Source organism: Bos indicus x Bos taurus, chromosome 22 (genome assembly GCF_003369695.1).
Source record: "Bos indicus x Bos taurus breed Angus x Brahman F1 hybrid chromosome 22, Bos_hybrid_MaternalHap_v2.0, whole genome shotgun sequence".
Classification (NCBI taxonomy): Eukaryota; Metazoa; Chordata; class Mammalia; order Artiodactyla; family Bovidae; genus Bos; species Bos indicus x Bos taurus.
Window position 1 is genome coordinate 48,391,167 of NC_040097.1, and position 18,091 is coordinate 48,409,257.

The window sequence follows — 18,091 nt, forward strand, 5'->3', positions numbered from 1 at the left end:
ACTGAAGCTTCCTGAAAGCGCTGCTGGCACCATGGTCCATGTGGCCAGGGGATGGAGGACTTGGAGCTGAGAGATGTTCCTGTGAGTACTTGCAAGGATACCCTGTATCGGTTCTGAAGAAGGACCTCTGGGCATTCCCAGCTAGCTATAAAATATAACCCCAGAGCCACTGATGATATTTATCCTTCCATGTCCACTGACATTGGCCATGGGCAGCCCAGGACCACCTTCTGAATGTCAGTGAATTGGTACTGCAGGGGCCCTACTCCTCTCTCTGCTTCTGTCCCACACATGACTGTGTCCATACCTACCATTTCCTTTTCCTGCATTACCTGAGGTTGGTTCAGTAATCAAGCCTGGGGTTGGTTCAATAATCCTGTGGTCATTTCTGCCCTCTCCCCAACTCATTTTATAGACAGGGAAACTGAGGTGCAGAACAGGGAGAATGAGCTCTCAGTTCTCGAAAGTCAACTATATAGATTACACAGATTTCTGTGAATTAACCTGGAAATCTAGCCACTCTGTGTAAGACTGTTTCCAGGGAAACATGACTGGGGTAGAAGCAGGCATCCAGGTGGAGCCGGTGCGTTAGTGCCTAAGGTCAGGAGGCAACACTGATGGGTCCTCACCTTCCCTGAGGACTCCATAGGCTTTAAAGAACTGCAGCACTGGGTCATTGTTGAATTTTTCCAGGCCCACAGCTGCGGCCTGCTGCACATGGCGGAAGTACTTTTCTTTGCTGTAGTAAATGATCCCAGCCTGCGAGGAGGAAGGCAAAATCGCAATAGTCTTGAGTCCCTTTCTGCTTCTGTTCTGATCACCTCCCTCCCCTATTCCCTGCTCCTCCTCCAGTTCTGTAAAGAGAAGAGAAAGAATATCCTGGCCTCATCTTGTTCCTCCCCAGCCACAGAAACAGCTCCATACGGTTTTCTTAGGAAAGAGTTAGAAGATGGCTTGTTTTGGAATTAACCACAGACTCTGGTTCAAAAGTTGATGAGAAGTTCAACTCAAGGGAATAAGGCGGAAGAAGGAGGACCAGTAATAAGGATCACGAAAGCAATAGTTAGAATTGCAAGTTATTGTGGGCTAACCACCTGTGGTGAAGGGTATCAAAGGCTTTACGCTTATTGTCTTATGCATTATTCTCTCCATATTCCTCACAATTAAGGAAGCCAAAGCCCATGGAGGCTGTGGCTTGACAAACGTCATGCAATAAGAGAGGCTGAGATTTCAAAGTGAAGTCTCACTTCCCCTAAGGTTTGTGGGTGCTGGGGTTGGGGATAGATGTGGTTGGATTGTAAACAGCCTTGTGGGCCATATGAAAGAGCCCAGACATCATCCTGAGGGTAATAGGAAGCAGCTGGAATGGTTTTATGCATGGGGATAGCGGGGGTGGGGGGGGGAGGGGAGGGAAAGTGTTCAGATGTGTGTTTTTGCAAAAACCCCTCTGGCTCCTTTGTGTGTGTGTTGGAGTAGTTGCTATTGGTGGTGGTGGAGGTAGGGAGACTGCTGGTGAAGAGATGAGGTAGAGAAACCAGCTGGGAGGGGGACTGTTGCAGGTGCCCAGAGGGAACATGGTGGTGATACTGGGCTAGGAGATAAAATAAGGAGCTGATATTTTCTGCTGATAGACAGGAGCTGGAGATGCATATGGGGAAGAGTAACGGCTGGGGGGTCAAACGGTGGTGCCATCCACTAGGGTGAAAGACACAGAAGAGGCCCAGGCGGTTGGAGCCGGGGTGGGGGTCGGATAATGGCAAGGTGACGGATTTTTATGCTTTGGTTTGGGGGAGCTCGGAGATAAGACTGGGTGGGGATGATGGCTAGGGGCTCAGGGTACTCGGAGAACACCAGACAGGATGTGCTCGCCACGGAAAGAGAGGCGAGAAGGCACCAAGACCGTCTGAAGAGGCCAGGGACAGCGAAAGCTGGGTAGCGGTCAGAGAGGTAACAGAGGAGCTGCAGGTCGCGAGGCTGACTGGGCCAGAGGAGGAGTCCCGGAGGGAGCAGTGCCCCGGTCACGCACCATAAGGGAGGAGTCATTGCTGCTCATCTCTGGACGTCCGCGGCTCTAGAGTCGGGGTCTCGTGGTGCCGCCCGGAGCGAGATTCCCAAGTCAGGGTCCTGGGTACGCCTCTCGCGGCCGGAAGTCGGAGGCTCGCGCGTCCTTGGAAACGGAGCAGCTGGCTGCTCTCTAAGGGCGTCAGAGTTAGGGGTAGGCGTGGCCTAGCGCCCACGTGACAAGGCGCGGGTAGTCGAGAGCCGAGAGGGTGAGCCCGCGCTGGGGGCACCTGGTTAGGCCTCCCGGGTAGGCGTCGCGGTCCCGGGCACCGTCGCCCGAGCTGACTGTGGCCATGGGCCTGGGCGCCAGCGCCGAGCAGCCCGCGGGCGGCGCCGAGGGCTTCCACCTGCACGGGGTGAGTCGCCCCTGCGGTGCCGGAGGTCTTAGCGCGGCACCCGCTCCGACGCGCGGGAACGCCGGATCGCCGGCCCGGGGGCGGCAGCCGCGGGGTCTCGGCGTGGGGTGGCCTCCCAGGGGAGGGTGGTACCCCTTCCCGGTTGGAGCCATCGCCGAGAGAAGGCGCAGTGGCACCCCTGGGTTCCCGGCCCGCCTGCGGCCGCGGTCGGCCCGGCGCCAGCCCCAAGTGCCAGCTCTGCAGGAAGCGGGAGCGTTTCCTTGTGGAGTCGGGCCTCTCTGGAATGGCACTTCTCCCAGGGGGAGAGTGAGCGCGCCAGGTTCAGTCAGGAGAATTTGTGCACTTGTATGAACACATTTATGATCGCCTGCTGTGCACTGCGCTCCATGTTGGACCTGAGGAGAGAGCCCAGTCCCGGCCGTCTGCGCTCTTGGATCGAGGGGGTCGCCAACTGCCGGGGAGCCCACCGGCTTTCATCCCACGCTTCTCGGGGTCGAAAGGCTTCGAGAGGTCGAAGACCAGTGAGAACCAGACAAGGAAAGTGGGAGCGGGAGAGCAGAGAGAATGCGGCAGAGGGCTCGGGGATAGATTTGCTGCAGGGGGAAGGTCCCCAGGTGGAACACTGCGGAGAAGCGCCGTAGGGCGTCAGCAGAGAATGTGTCATCCGTGTTGCTACAAAGAGGTCTGGATGAGCAGTCGCGAGGACAGTGGAGATGGGAGTGAGTTCCAGGCCCTGAAGGTGGGGAGAGGGGTCCGTAGCCAGATGGAGATTTGGGGTGATTAGTACCTCGGAGAGGGCGGGGCTGTAACAGAGGTGAGAGGGGCAGGTGGGTCTCTGTCTCCGGAGCACAGATGGGCCAGACTCCCTTTTCGCTTGTGCCCAGGTGGATGGCTGCAGAGATGGGCGTAGCTTGTCAGTTTGACGCCTTACTTTTGAGTGGTCTTTCCTATTGTCATAGGAGGCTGTGTTAACAACGAGGCGGCGGAGGGTTGGGGAATGAGAGTGGGGACCAAAGAAGAGGTTTGCTAAAAAGAAAGGCAGGATGGCTCCAGGGCCCAGAGGTAACAGGATTTGTGCTTGCTGATAGGCTTTCCCTAGTGGACACCATGATGTGGTACCAAGCGGAAAAAGTGGACAGTGAAATGCATGCAGCCAGAAGGGTCTTCCAACAGGTTTGATGGAAAGCAAAGTAAGGCTATTGACAGGGGGTGAGGGTGGATGGTAAGAGTGAGGACAAGAAGGGCCTGTCGGAGAGGGACAGAGTGGAAAGTTTGAGGAACTGGGTCTTCACTTACAAAACATTTATTTTTTTCATTTCATACGTGCAGCTTTATTTTTTAATTGAAGTATAGTTGATGTACAATTTTGTATATGCATACAATACAGATACACAATTTTAAAAGGCTGTGCTCCATTTATAGTTATTATATAAAAATGTTTGCTATGTGCCCTGTGTTGTACGGTATAGCCTTATAGCCAAAAACAGTGACTTTGAGCACATACATTATGACATGTAGATTTCCGGGTTCTGGAGATAAAGCAGTGAACAGAAGAGACATTGTCCCTTTTCTTATGGAGCTTACATTTGGGTGCCAGCCGGGAGAGAAGGGAGCAGACTAGAAATTGAAATGTGTGGTATGTGGTGACCGTTGCTAGAGAGAAAAATAAAGCAGGGTAAGGGGTCCAGAGTGATGAGTGGGTGCTGTTTTAGATAGAAGGGTCAGGAAAGGTCTCTGATCAAGTCACATTTGAGCCAACACTCAGAAATAAGGAGTGGACAGTAGGCTAGGTGAAGTTTATCTGGTCACTCTTGCAATTAACTACCCCTACATAGCTTTTTAATCTGCTTGATCGTTTTCTTTCATTCTTCAAATCATTGGTCTTTAATAGTTCCATGATAAATTTTTTCCTGTTTTATATATATATGTATATATCTGTATACTCACACATAGGTACATGGGGGAAGAGTGTTCAGGGTGGAAGGAGATGCCGAGGTAGGATTATGCTTACTGGGCTTCAGCAGTAAGGAGCTGGGACTGGTGTGCTTGAATGGCCAGGTCCTTGTGAGGGAAAGGGTGAGGCCACATTGTGTGGGGCCTGGTGTGTTGTTGTCCTGGGCATTTAGGATTTAATGCTGAGGTATGGTACCATCAGGAGGCTTTAAGTAGAAGTGTAATGTTGCCTCCTTAATAGTAAAAAGAAAACCAAACAAAGAACAAGTGGGCTGCTTTCTCTAACTGTTGGCCTTCCCACACATGCAGAGCATGGTGGAGAAGTCACTGCCCTGCGCAAGCTGTTACAGGGCAGTGGGCAGGAACAAGCTCTGGGTCGGATTTCCTGGGTCAGGCTGCTGTTGAATAACTGAGGGCTTTTCCTTCCCTGTCAGTTGGGGTTAGTGAGGCGGTTAAATGACAGGGGAAGCAGGTCGTGCACTCACCTGGCACCCAGCCAGTCCTCAGAAGAAGCTGCCGTCGTGTGGTTAATTGCTTGAGGTGCCCTGATGGGAGTTGGGGCGCGGGTTAGGAAAGCGGCACACGTGTAGGGCTGTGGGGTTGGGGGTGTCAGGAACCCCCAGGAGAAAGCCAGACAGAGGGGGTGCTTGCTGCAGGACTGGGGGTGCGGCGGGCAGCATCCCAGATGCTTTCTGCTGTGGAGCCACAGTGGGCGATGACAAGGCCCAGGGCAGAGGCAGGAGAGTACCACCAGACCACGGGCAAGGCCACAGGAGCGAGGAGGTGGAGGCACAGGGTGGGCTGGGAGAGAGCCTGCGCCTGCGCACTGGGGGCCTGAGCCTCAGGGCCTCATTGATAACAGAGAGTGGCTGACATTGGGTGGAGGAGGGTACAGGGCGACCAGCCTGCTCTGGAGCCAGGGCCTTACCCAGGGGAGGTGGGGTGGAGTGGCCAACAGCAGGGAGGAGCAGCTCCCCACCCGCTCTCCCGGATGAACTGTCCTCCCCTGAAAAGCTACCTCTTTCCAGACTTTCCCCAGAAGGGATAGTGAAGCAGGCTCCCAGGAGCAGCCCTCTGGGCGAGGCCAACTAGGGTGGAGTTGGGTTTCTGGGCTCATCTCAGTGGAAGCCATGGCAGCTTCTAGAAGTGGCAAGGAGAGGCTCTTTTGGTACTGCTGTGAGGAGGGAGCCCTAATCCCAGGGGGAAACTGGCCTGGATCCACAGCCTCAGCAGTGAGGGTTCCTTCAGTCCGGGGACTCTGTGATTGGAGGGCCTGGGGAGTGGCAGAAGCCACGGGTCCTTCCCCTCAAGCAGGCATCCAGAACCTGAGGCCACCTGAGCCCGGGGCTTGGGGGCCTGGTTGACACTGGGCTTCAAGAGCTCACAGCCAAAGGCTGGAGGGCGTGGGGCCCACCTGCGGTCCAGAACTGGGGATAAAGGCTGCATTGTCTGAGCGAGGCGCTGTGAATGGGGCCTTTGAGATGGATTTCCACCAGAGCAGCAAGCCTGGCTGTTGTGTTTTTGGAGACAGCGGGGAGTCTGGGAGTGCAAGGCAGCACATGAGCAGCCTTGGGCTGGGACTTGCTGCTGGAGGAGCTGGCCCACGTGGGGAGGCTGGATGGCAAAGGGAACTGTGTGCTGCTCTCCAGGCTTGCTGGCTCAGGCTCATGCCCGACGCCGGGGTCCGTTCTCCTCCGCCAGCCCTCCTCAACCTTGCCTGGATCTGTCACCACAGGGTCAGGGGCCCTCTGGGATCTGGCCACAGGCTGTCTTCCCCACTCCTGTCTTTCTGGGCACAACCCCGGGTCACTCCTTTCCTGTCCACATCTGACCCTTTCTGGTAAACCTTCCTGGCTCTCCAGCAGCCCCAGCGCAGGCCTCTGGGGCAGCGTCTGAGTCACCCAGACGCAGGCTCCCCGTGGCCTCCTGCCCTGGGCTCTTTCTGTGAGGCTGTCTGGAAGCGTAGTCTGTGGATCACGATCTGGAAAGAGTCGTTTTCTGAAAGAGGGAAACATAAGCCCAGGAAAGCAGCGAGAGAGGATGGCGTGAGCCTTGGCTGTGCCCATGTGTGGCCCGCCCGGCCCAGTTCACGCTGGGGTCCGTGTCCTCTCTGGGGCGGGGAGTGGGGCAGTTTCTAGAACTGAGGGCTGGGGGTTTCCGGGAGAGCCCTGGGGTCAGCGCAGTGACTGCAGCCTCTGCTGCACAGGTGCAGGAGAACTCCCCCGCCCAGCAGGCAGGCCTGGAGCCCTACTTCGACTTCATCATCACCATTGGGCACTCAAGACTGGTGAGGCCCCCCTCCTGCCTCTGGGGTGGGTGGGTGGGTGTGTGTGGGTGTGTGTGTGTGTGACTGGTGTGTGTGTGTGTGTGTGAGACTGGTGAGGCCTCCCCACCACCTCTGCCGTGTGTGTGTCTGCGTGTGTGTATATGTTTGTGTTCTGCTGTCCCATGGGAACCCCAGCCCTGCCTGCCTTTTCTGCTGGAGGGAGACCAAACCCCATCTCCCCCTCTTCCAGGGCAACAGTGAGCCTGATGGGGGCCCTGCCTGGAGTTTAGCCCTTGGGCCCTCCGGGGTGGGTCAGAGGCAGGGGGACTCCTGGCACTGTCCACAAAGCCTCCAGGCCTGCCGAGAGGGCTGAGGGCTCTGGAAGGGGCCTTTCAGGGTGGGCCGTGCGGCAGTGCTCTGGACTCAGGGGGCTCTTTGCTTACTTTGTGGTGTTTTCTGGGGGCCCCAAGGGAGGAAGGTTTAGCAGGGCTTAGGGACGCTTAGGGTCCAGTGGCTGCAGGCCCAGCCCTGATCTGTGGACCCAGCCCTGCACCAGGTCTCTCGGGGGCAGCTGGCCACCAAGGCCCTCACCCTATATCAGACCCAGACTTGTCTGGGGGTTCTGGCTGGGTGTTTTGAGGGGGGCTCCAGGAGTCAGCCCTGCTGCCCTTGCAGAACAAGGAGAATGACACGCTCAAGGCCCTGCTGAAGGCCAACGTGGAGAAGCCAGTGAAGCTGGAGGTGTTCAACATGAAGACCATGAAAGTGCGTGAGGTGGAGGTGGTTCCCAGCAACATGTGGGGCGGCCAGGGCCTGCTGGGCGCCAGCGTCCGCTTCTGCAGCTTCCGCCGGGCCAGCGAGCACGTGTGGCATGTGCTGGTGAGTGGGGCGTGGCGGTGGGATCACTGGGGCGGACGGGGATGGGTGTGTGGGGAGGCCTCCTAGGAAAGGCCGGCAGCCACTGGGCCTGTCTGGGGATTCTGAGGGCAGGGTGTGGTCTCCTTGTTCCAGGGTCCCAGAGAGGGCAACTCCTCGTCACCTGAACAGGGCCCTCTGACTTTGGGTAATTTCTTACACTCCAGACCTTGGTTTCTTCTTTGGAAAGATGGGGCCGCCATCTGCTGGAAGGGTCGTTGTGCTGCCAGAATGCTGCTGTTACTGCTTTGCATTGTTTAGTTGCTAAGTCGTGTCTGATTCTGCAACCCCGTGGACTGTAGCCCACCAGACTCCTCTGTCCATGGGAGTCTCCAGGCAAGAACACTGGAGTGAGCTGCCATGCCCTTCTCCAGGGGATCTTCCCGACCCAGGGATTGAACCTGTATCTCCTGCATTGGCAGGCAGATTCTTTACCGCTGTGCCACCTGGGAAATCCTGCTGCTGCTTTAGTCCTTATCTAAAAAGAGTGTTTTTTTCTGGTATACTCTAGGGTATTACCAGTATCATGTTTTTTTGGGCAGGTCCCCTGAGAGCCCCTTCGGGCACTCGACTGGTGCTTGGGGTCTGAACCTTAATGAGTCTCCGTGACTGAGCTGTCACAGCTGTTGCTGTTAGTGTTCGTTCCTAGACATACATGCACACATGTGTGACATGCACAGTCACTGATTGTGCCCCGGTTCTTGAATGCACAGTCCTGCAGCTTGATGGGCAGGAGGAGCCCTCAGCTGGAAATGGGCTGATTTGGTTTCTAGTTGCTTCTGTTGCTCACTGACTCCTTGGGGGAGTCTGCTCAACCTTTTCAGCTGGCCTTACTCTGTCCATGAGTGCAGTGCAGGGGTGATGATGCAAATCCTTCCACGTTTCTTGGGAGACTGGGATCGGGGAATGGAGCTTCCCAAGGGAGAAGGCAATCCTGGCACCTACTTATCACCACCCTCGCCTTTAACCTTTTAACCTCCCCCCTGTCCCAAGGTCTTCAGCCCTATGCCTGCAGCAGTAACAGCAATAAAGTGAGGTATTTACTGTGGGACAAGGTGTGGTTTTCATTCTGTACATGTATTATTATTTTTTTTTGGTCTTCTCAACAACCTTTTGCCTAAGTACTATATATCCTACTTTTAACTGTGGGGAAACTGGGGCAGAGGAGTAAAGTGTCTGTCTTCAGTGCCCCAGCTCGCAGCGGGGGGAGGCTGGACTTGGATCGGGTGGTCAGATGCGGGAGCTGTAAGGTGAGCCGTGACACAGTGCTGCCCTCTGCTGGGCAGACTGTGGACTGGGGGAGGCAGGGGAACAGGGGCTGGGTGGGGCTGGGCGAGTTTGGGTTTGAGGTCTTGGCCTGGGGATGGAGGACAGGTATACTACTCACCCCCTGAAGACACAGCTCTCCACCTGCTGCCCCCCAGTAGCAAGGCTGACAGTTGGATAATTCGTGATTCTTTTTCCGCAGGATGTGGAACCCTCTTCACCTGCTGCCCTCGCAGGCCTGCACCCCTACACAGACTACGTTGTGGGCTCGGACCAGATCCTCCAGGAGGTGAGGAAGGGCAGCCTTCCCTCCCCACTCCCCCGGCCCCTTGGATGGGGTGCTGTCCATGAGAAGTATCTTGTCTTGTGAGGCTTCCCATCCCAGAGTGGGAACAGGGCTTAGGTGCTGTGTGTCTGTTGTAGTCCGAGGACTTCTTCTCGCTCATCGAGTCCCACGAGGGGAAGGCCTTGAAGCTGATGGTTTACAATTCTGAGTCTGACTCCTGCCGGGAGGTGACTGTCACCCCCAATGCAGCCTGGGGTGGAGAGGGCAGGTACTTCCTGGGATTGGAGGGCTGCGGGGTGGGGCTCTAGGGGGCGCCTGGCCGGTGGGTGTGGACCTTGAGTCCCACGGTGGGGGTGGAGGGCTGGGCCCTGGGCCCAGGGGTCCTGAGGCTGATGTTGGTCTAGGAGACCCTCTCATTGCTGGTGGGTGGGGGTGGCAGGGGTAGGAAGGGCTGTGGGACAAGCCCAGGAGGGTGTTTCTGGCCTTTGGCAGCCTGGGCTGTGGTATTGGTTACGGGTATCTGCACCGGATCCCAACCCAGCCCCCCAGCCACCACAAGAAGCCGCCTGGTGGCCCGCCGCCCAGTGCCCCACCGCCTGGTGCTCCACCGCCTGGACCCGGCTCCCAGGACTCTCCTGCCCCTTTTGGCCTGGAGACAGGCTCCAAACAGGGTGACTATGTGGAGGTACGTGGGGAGCACTGGCCAGCTGGGGCAAGAGGGGAGTTTCATGTGGGCAGAGGGGCCTGCAGCTGGGAAAGGAGGAGACGGGGGCTGTCCTCACCGGGAGCCTATCTGTGGAGCCCTTGGGAAGCCCCCCGGCTTGTGGGACCCAGGCGGAGCAGATGGGGCCAGTCCCGGGACCGTGCAACCTGCTTTGATTTCCCTGCCCCTTGGATCTGCAGGTGAGGGGAGTGCGAGGCACTGGTTGTCATTTTCATTTCACGACTGGGACACTGAGGCTCAGGGGTAGGCAGAGCCTTGTCTTGTGACTCCCTGAGTCTGTTGCAAAGTTAGGCCAGGGACTGTGTGTCTGGCCCAAGTGCCTCTGGGCATCAGGCTGGTGCCTGGGGTCTGCATGCGGGCACTCGGGGACTACTCTCCAGGCATGCACTATGCCAGGGGGTCACAGACAGGGCTGCTCAGCAGAGTGGGAAGGGGACCCCAAGTCCATGTTGGCACCTCATGGGAGGCCAGCTGGGCCTCTCTTGCCTGGCTACACATCTGTAGAGGAACCAGTAGATCCCCAAGGCTGCTTGCTCCTGTGAGCTGAGTGGTGCTCCCAGGGTAGGTGTGGGCTAGGGGTTAGGTTGGACTAACCCTGTCGTGCGGAGAAGGCAATGGCACCCCACTCCAGTACTCTTGCCAGGAGAATCCCAGGGACGGGGGAGCCTGATGGGCTGCCGTCTATGGGGTCACACAGAGTCAGACATGACTGAAGCGACTTAGCAGCAGCAACAGCAGCAGCCCTGTCCTGACAGGGCCCTCTGATTCCTCTTTTTCCCTGGCTCCCCTTAGGCCTTGCTGCAGGCACCTGACTCCTCCACAGAGGAACAGCCCCCTGGGCCTGAAAGTCTTACCCAGGGCGCTCAAGACCTTGGAGACCCACCCCGTTCCATGGAGATTCCTCTGCAGCCTCCACCTCCACTGCAGCGAGTCATGGACCCAGGTACCGAGCAGGCCGAGAGCAAGCTGAGGGCTGGGCGTTGGCAGCTATCTCGTACCTGCCAGGCTAGTCGCAGATGATGTGATCAGCGTGCGGATGGGGAGGCTGCCGTCCAGAGGCGAGAGGGGGCCTGCTCAAGGCCACACAGTACACTGGGCACAGGGCAGGGTCCGGGCCCTCTGCCGCTGGGCTATTCCTGTGATCACCCACCCCAGGCCCCTTTCTTTCCTCAGAAACCGGCTGTGGGAGCCTCTGGGGCTGGCTGGGAGCTTCACAAACAGCTGAGGTTTCAGTCTCAGGCCAGGCCAGATGCCCCAGAAACTGGGCACAGTGAGCCTGAGGCGCTGGCCTTCCAGCGGTCAGGGTTCTGTGCCGACAGAGAATCGTGTGCCTCCCCACAGGCTTCCTGGACGTGTCTGGCCTCTCCCTCCTGGACAGTAGCAACACCAGCGTCTGGCCTGGCCTGCCCTCTTCCACAGAGCTGACCCCCCCTGTGGCCTCAGCCTCAGGGCTGGAGGATGTCTGCTCCAGCAGCGGTTCTCACGAGCGTGGTGGTGAGGGGCTGGCCCCTCTGGGGGGGACCCTGGGTTGTGGCAAAGGTGGCCCTGATAGCCGGGTTAGAGGCTGGCCTGTGGGGGAGGGCAGCCACATCAAGGCGCTCATACACTGGTGCTCTCATCCCATCAACACAGGGGGCAGGAGCTGGGGGTCAGTGGGGTGACTGCCCAGGCCACACTGGCCCAGGTTCTGTGGGCCTCCTCAGCTCCACCCTGTGTGTTTCAGGTGAGGCCACCTGGTCTGGGTCCGAGTTTGAGGTCTCCTTCCCAGACAGCCCCGGCGCCCAGGCCCAGCCAGACCACCTGCCTCAGCTGACCCTTCCCGACAGCCTCACTTCTGCCGCCTCACCCGAAGACGGGCTGTCTGCTGAGCTGCTCGAAGCCCAGGCGGAGGAGGAGCCAGCAAGCCCAGAGAGCCCAGACTGCGGGATGGAGGCTGGGGGGGCTCCTGGCCAGGCCCGGCTCTCCACTCCTGACCACTCTGGGCTGTGAACCAGGCCCTCTGACGGCGTCTCACGAGGCCTGGAAGTGGGGGGCAGCTCAGGCCACACTGTGTGGGGTGGCCCGTGTTAGTGCTTCCTGGGCTGAGGCCCTGAGTGCTGCGCAGTGTCTTCTGCCGACGGGGGGGCTTTTGTGTCCACTCAGACCCTACTGGTCTCCAAGAGAAAAACCTACCAGCAGTCATTCTGCCTGGTGGTCCTGGCTTTGGGGAATTGGGCACTTGTCTAAGAATCTCAAACAAGTACTTTTGGCATAGCAGGGGGCTGGGAACAGCACCAGATTAAGTAAGTTTTCCAGAAGCTGGGGTAGGAGAGGATTCTTTGCTGCTTGGGTCGGGCATGGAGCTTCCATTGGTAGAGGCCATGGGCCTTGGGGATGGGCATCTTTGGGCCATGTGCCCATTGCATGTTCCTGCTCCAGTCACTGTGGCTACACGGCAGGTAGCAGAGTCCAGGAACCAGCAGGTGTGAAGATGGGGTGAGGGAGGAAGGGGTTGCTGTGGAGTGTTTGTCTAATCGTTCCGTAGCGCTTGCCTTGATTCTTTCCATTACAGCCAGCCTATCTGTAATGGAGGGCACCCCCAAGCCCTGGGACCCCTGCCGCCCCATTTGCCGTCTCACCCTGTGCTAGTGTGCACAGTTGGCTCAGGCTGACCACAAACTCCAGTGAACCTGGCCCCTTCTCCTGAGGGAAGGTTGGAAATCCTGGGCCCTTCAGCAGAGACTCACCTGTGCTTGGGCCGTGATGCTGCTGCTTCCCCAGCATCTATATCCCACGGACCTAGCGTCCCCAGCTGGGAAACCTGTCAGCTCCCAAACTTTTACAATTATCTCTTTTAAATATACAAGTCATCTAGCCACCCTAGTGGTGAATAATAGTTAACAAATTTAAGTTCACCATCCTAAGCAGGCTCTCAGAGCCCGTCCTCCCGCCTGGAGTACTTTACACACAGCTCCCACCCCACGCAGGGATGAGGCGCCTGGACAAGAGTGAGTCAGGGCCCGCTGGTATTTCCCACAGTACGGGAGAGGGCTGTTCCCCTCTCCCCCAGTGCCTCGGGAGGCTGAGACTGGGTTGTGCGTCTTGCTCTGCCTAGGTCCCACAGCAAGAGGAGGGCTCCGTGCAGGGGTGATCCTTATCACTTGAAGTCCTCTCTGGCCAGAGTCCCTCACCTTCCCACAGCCCTTGCTAATGATTACCATAAAAGCTGCCTCCGGCCTGGCCTTCTAGCCTCAGCCCAGTCAAAAGTCCCACCTTTACCATTTGATTTGGTGTGTGCCCTTAGAGGGAATTCAGAGCTCCGTTAGGCTCATAGAGGGGCCCAGACCAAAGATATGGAGGGAGGGGTCCCATATCAGCAAACACCTCAAGTTTCCTGCACTGTGACTGCATTTAAGAAGCAAAGCTTTGTCAGGTCTACCAGAGCAGCTGATAAGCCTGCAGAATAGGGAGGCATTGTGTCCAGAGCCAGTGCCAGAACCTGGTTCCTGGGTTGTCTGGGAGCCCAGTGTCTGCCTGCAGGAATCCAGGAAGTAGAATCACGCCAGGCCTGTTCTGAAGCCAGTTTCCCTTCACTAACCTGGCGGCCTGACCCAGGGTCACCCTCACCCAAGGGACCTGGTTCTTCCTGCCCTCACGTTAACACACCCCCCTCCCTAAACTGGGGGATAAAACGGATATCAATGCTAATTATTTCCAGGGTAAACACAAAACCAGAAGTTTCTCTAATCTGCTATAAAGGAAAATGACAAGTGGAAATAAATGTGTACCATACACTTTGAAATATTTTAACTAAAGCCTTTATTCTATACAACTGTGAAATACAGATTTTTACCCTTTTGGCATTGCAGACTGTCAGATCTTCTGGAAACTATTACGGGTTTGACTGGAACAATAAAAAAACACAACCATGCTGGGGCAGGGGGGTCAGATCTAAGATGGGAAGGGAGCACAGCCGCCCCAAAAGACTCAGCACATGGGGCAGCATGCCCCAGCGAGACCTATTCCTTCAGCCCAAGGGCCCTTCGTGCAAACAAAGCTGAGGGCTGGGAAATTAGTTTTTTTTTTTTAGCCATTAATTCACAACTATTGCTAAAAAATGTGCACCGAAAGTGCACCATTGTATTCAACAGATAGAAAGGATTTTTTTTTTAAAAAAGCCGTTGCTCTCTGCATAAGGGAGACAGACTCGTTGGAAATGTGGCGTGTCTTTGCTCACTTCTTCGAAGTGCTGGAGGCAATGACCGCTCCACTTTCCAAAGGAGGCTGACCAGCAGTGAGTGAACCCTGTCTCTACAGTTGTGCGGATCAGAGTATCTCAAATGGTTAGGTCTGGACCCAGGCCCATCAGCTGCCTCCAGCTGAACCTGTGCAGATGTAGAAAAGAAAAAACCTTCCCCACCCCCTCCACAGTCCCTGCTATTACGGGGACGGGCCACACACAAGCTGGGGAGGCAACTGGACTGGAATAAACTGCCCTCTGAAGGCACTTGTGCTTCTGGCTTCACACAGGAGGCTTGTCTTATGTAGTTTTATGGGGGTGGACCATTGTTCTATTCCGAGTACAAATGACCTTGGGGAGGATCCAAAGTATGTTTTTTTCTGCCAAAAGTTAAAGTGTTTATCCCCAATAAGTTATATTCTGTACAAGATCGAAATGATTCTATGAAAGCTTTAGATTGTTAGAACAGTGAAAAGAAATCTGGATACAGGTACAACACCACAAACCTGCATATAAAACTGGAAAAAACAAAACATGTATACTTCCAGGACATGAATATCAAATTAACTAATTACGATACCCTTTTACTCTGACACCAGAAATATTAGGTAGCATTGAAATGAAGTTAGGATCTCATTATGGTCTTAAGTTTTGATGGTGTCGTGCTGCTCACCCGGAGCAAGACCCTGTGGTGTCACCTGGTCTTGCCCATAAAGAAAACACAGTGGAGGAAGGCGTGAGAGAGCTGCGCCTCCTTGCGGCCGCCGCGCAGTCCAGGCGTCCCAGCTGGGCATGGACTGGGCGCAGTCTAGGCTGGCAGTCCAAGCGCTGTGACCCAGCACCTGGGGTTTCGACAGATCTGCCTACAACAACACATCTGAGATGCAGTATTAAAAACAAGCCCAACAGTAATCATTTATTATGAAATGGGCTGGCTCTTGAATTGTGCAACAGCCAATTCCTATTAAAAATAACTGTCTTAAATGGTGAAAACAACTTGTTTGTTTTTTTAATGACAAACTTGGAAAAAGCCTTCATAGGTACTGCGTAGATGGAATGTACTCTTAGAAAAGCTCCCGAGTGTGTGGGATTGGAGTTGGAACACAGTGACAGACGTGGCCCTACCATGTGTCTCTGACAAGTGCTAACAGATCAAGATAAGGTCCTTGGAAACAAAAGGAGGAAGCAAAATCTGTGCTGGCCTCTCTTCAGTCCTCAGTACATCTCGCAACACAGCCTGCTTGGGGCTCTTCTGCTCTGGCACTCTGCCTCCCCTGGGACAGCTTAATCTACACATGGAGACTGGTTTCTATATTACATCTTGATTAGTCACTTCAATGGAAAGATAATCTCGGTCCATACCAAATCAGTCGTTAGAAGTCTTGTTCCCATTGGGGCTCTGGGCTTCCTAGGACTACTCTTGGGGCCATAGAGGAAGGTCAGTAAATGAATACCCAGGAGTGCTGGCCTGCCCTTCACGTGGACTTCTGACGGTAATGGAGGGTGAGGTCACCACCACTCTTCCATATGAAGTGTTTCACTGTTCGAAGGTCCATATTTGGATCCAAAACCTGAATAACAAAAAGTAAATAAAAAAGGTATCCAGTATCTCAGGCCGTTATTGCTAATGCTGAACTCTCCTTGCCCATGCTTGGTGGCCTGTTCTTGCTGCATGCAGGCATGAATCTGGGCACGGGAGATGTGCAACTCATGTGGCTAGGGCAGACACGACACGTTCAGCTGTTCTGAAGAAATGCCTTGAGTGAATCCTCATTTACAGCATTTCCACAGATGCTCCACTCACCTCCTCTTCAGATCTTAAACTAACACAGCAGATGCTGCTCTGCACATCAAGATGAGCATGTGGCTTTCTTTTCAGAAAAAAAAAATCCACCAGCACATCCACATCTGTCTGTGTGTGCATTTCAATCTCCTTGTCCCTTTCCTGAAAACTGCCCCCAGGGTAAATGGAAGCTTTAGGGTGGGTTAATCAAGCCCTCCAGAAAAGGCCTCACAAATAGGTGGGAGACCCGGCGCTCCTTACAGTCTCTCTAAAAACAGAAGCCCTCCCCCGACCCCTGCAAGGCAACAGATCTGGAAACCACAACCCTACCACATTAGGAAATTCTGAGCACCAGCACTGGAAACAAGGGGGCAGTGTCCTCAATCCATTTACCTGGTCCTGGCACAAAAGCTCAATTTTCTCCTCTGCCAATACAGCAATATCCTCCTCTTTCTCCTGTTCTCCTGGTTTTTCATTATTAGAAGAGCTAGTGGTTTGAGACTCATTATCCAAGTTGATGATTTTCTCATAGACGTGTTCCATTACTTTCCGGACTTGAAGCATGTCACTAGCAGAAAGTCGGTCCCTGAAAAAGGCAAGGGCAGATGGTGACATCAGGAAATCACTGGATATTCTCTCTCCCATTTTCTTTGGTGATAACATTTGATAAGGCTAAATCATACCACAGAAACATAAACCAATACATGTTCTTAGGCATTGCTTTAATCCATTTTTAGAATTCCCAACAGATTTCTTATAGTGTCATCTCCTAAGACAGATTATGTGCAAATAAGTGAGATTATATACGTAAAGAATAGCCTTCTAGGTTCTATTCCCTTAAACACTTTCCCAAAGCATGGGCAAACTGAATGCCCCTGAAAGGGAAGGCAGCCCCTGGTGCTCATTAGGCTCTGATGATGGATGTACCCATTTCTCCTATAGTCAAGACCTTGAGTTTCAACTGCCTGTCTGATCTCCAAACCCACCAACCCAACAGCTCCCGCCAATGTCCCAAAGGCATCGCAAACACTACATGTCCAAAACTAGATTCAGCAACTTCCTTATCCCCAAACCTACTTCTGTATCTCTGACATCAGTTAATAATGGTCAAATCAAGTAGCTCAGGCTCATACTTTAAAAGCCATCTTGAACTTCAATCATTAAACACTGCTGAAGTGCTATCCAGAGCTTGCTTTAAGATCATCCTCTGTGTCTGAGTGTGAGTGTGAGTGTGTGTCTGAGTGTGTGTGTGTGTGTGTAGGCAGGGGGATTCAGTGGGAGGGAGGGAGTAGAGGTATAGATGACACAATGTTTAGCCATACGCTGACAATTACTTAAGCTGTTTGATGGGATAATGAGGTTCATTCTTCTTTTCTTTTTTGTGTATATGTTTGGAAATCTAACAATATCTTATGTAAGCTCCTACTTCCACATCCCTGATCAAACCATTTTCTGGACCTGAAATATCTTTCTTTTGACCAACCTTACATGTCCAGCTCAAATTCCATGTCCTTCAAGAAACCTTTCTGGAAAGCTATAGTCACAGATTCATTTCTTCCCCCTACACTTGTCTTTCCCTAAGTATCCATAAAAGCAGTTATTATACACAGAGTGTGTCCTAAACTATGAATATGGCAAGAGACAAAATCATGTCTTATTTTGAACATCTGCAACTGGCCACAGTAGGTACTTTGTAAACGGTTAAATTATATAAACTTTCAATATTATGAAATTAGCCTAAGATCTAGTACTTGCCTCCTGTGCAAGAAATGTAATCGTAACGAATAAAAAAATATCTCTGGTAATTAATTAAATCCAACCCAGGGATCGAACCCAGGTCTCATGCATTGCAGGCGGAGTCTTTACCAGCTGAGCCACCTGGGAAGCTCAAGAATACTGGAGTGGTATCCCTTCTCCAGTGGATCTTCCCGACCCAGGAATCGAACCAGGCTCTCCTGCATCGCAAGTGGATTTTTTACCAGTTGAGCTACCAGGGAAGCCATACTTTGTAAATGGTTAAATTATATAAACTTTCAGTATTATGAAATTAGCCTAAGATCTAGTACTTGCCTCCTGTGCTATAAATGTAATCATAAGGAATAAAGAAATCTCTGGCAATTAATCAAAGTATTGCACGACACTCCATTTACTTACTTTTTTAAGGTTTTTGCTCCTGAAGATGCATGAGGTTGGAGGTAGAAAGGAATTTTGTTGAATTTGGGCATATTTTTCTGAAATATTAAAAGTGAAAAAAGGTAAAAT

The 18,091-nt window shown here is 53.9% G+C and overlaps 3 protein-coding genes across 20 annotated transcripts in view; 1 reads left to right on the forward strand and 2 right to left on the reverse strand.

The window, feature by feature from the left end:
* TTC21A (tetratricopeptide repeat domain 21A) overlaps positions 1–2,183 on the reverse strand; it is a 35,450-nt gene extending 33,267 nt beyond the window's left edge. For 9 of the 10 annotated variants that reach the window (XM_027523094.1, XM_027523100.1, XM_027523099.1 and 6 more), the window contains exons 1-2: positions 2,027–2,183; positions 630–759 (exon numbers count right to left, since the gene is read on the reverse strand). In XM_027523094.1, coding sequence (XP_027378895.1) covers positions 630–759; positions 2,027–2,053 — 157 coding nt within the window. In that variant the 5' untranslated portion in view covers positions 2,054–2,183. The remainder of the gene's footprint in view (positions 1–629; positions 760–2,026) is intronic. The other variant, XM_027523102.1, reaches the window with a different exon arrangement.
* GORASP1 (golgi reassembly stacking protein 1) lies at positions 37–13,727 on the forward strand. 9 transcript variants are annotated; one of them, XM_027523109.1, is made up of 9 exons: positions 37–81; positions 6,577–6,657; positions 7,312–7,515; positions 9,020–9,106; positions 9,241–9,371; positions 9,596–9,788; positions 10,620–10,770; positions 11,169–11,321; positions 11,551–13,608. In XM_027523109.1, exons 1-9 carry the CDS (start codon positions 52–54, stop codon positions 11,814–11,816), a joined length of 1,296 nt encoding a protein of 431 aa, XP_027378910.1. In that variant the 5' UTR covers positions 37–51; the 3' UTR covers positions 11,817–13,608. The 9 variants fall into 9 exon arrangements, with proteins under 9 accessions (XP_027378910.1, XP_027378908.1, XP_027378913.1 ...); XM_027523107.1 differs by lacking the exon at positions 37–81 and adding an exon at positions 2,243–2,417 and having other exon boundaries at positions 11,551–13,727; XM_027523112.1 differs by lacking the exon at positions 37–81 and adding an exon at positions 2,252–2,270.
* WDR48 (WD repeat domain 48) overlaps positions 13,607–18,091 on the reverse strand; it is a 52,770-nt gene continuing 48,285 nt past the window's right edge. Inside the window, exons 17-19 of the mRNA XM_027523103.1 lie at positions 17,984–18,060; positions 16,223–16,415; positions 13,607–15,617 (exon numbers count right to left, since the gene is read on the reverse strand). Of these exons, the coding sequence (XP_027378904.1) occupies positions 15,522–15,617; positions 16,223–16,415; positions 17,984–18,060 (366 nt within the window). The 3' untranslated portion in view covers positions 13,607–15,521. The remainder of the gene's footprint in view (positions 15,618–16,222; positions 16,416–17,983; positions 18,061–18,091) is intronic.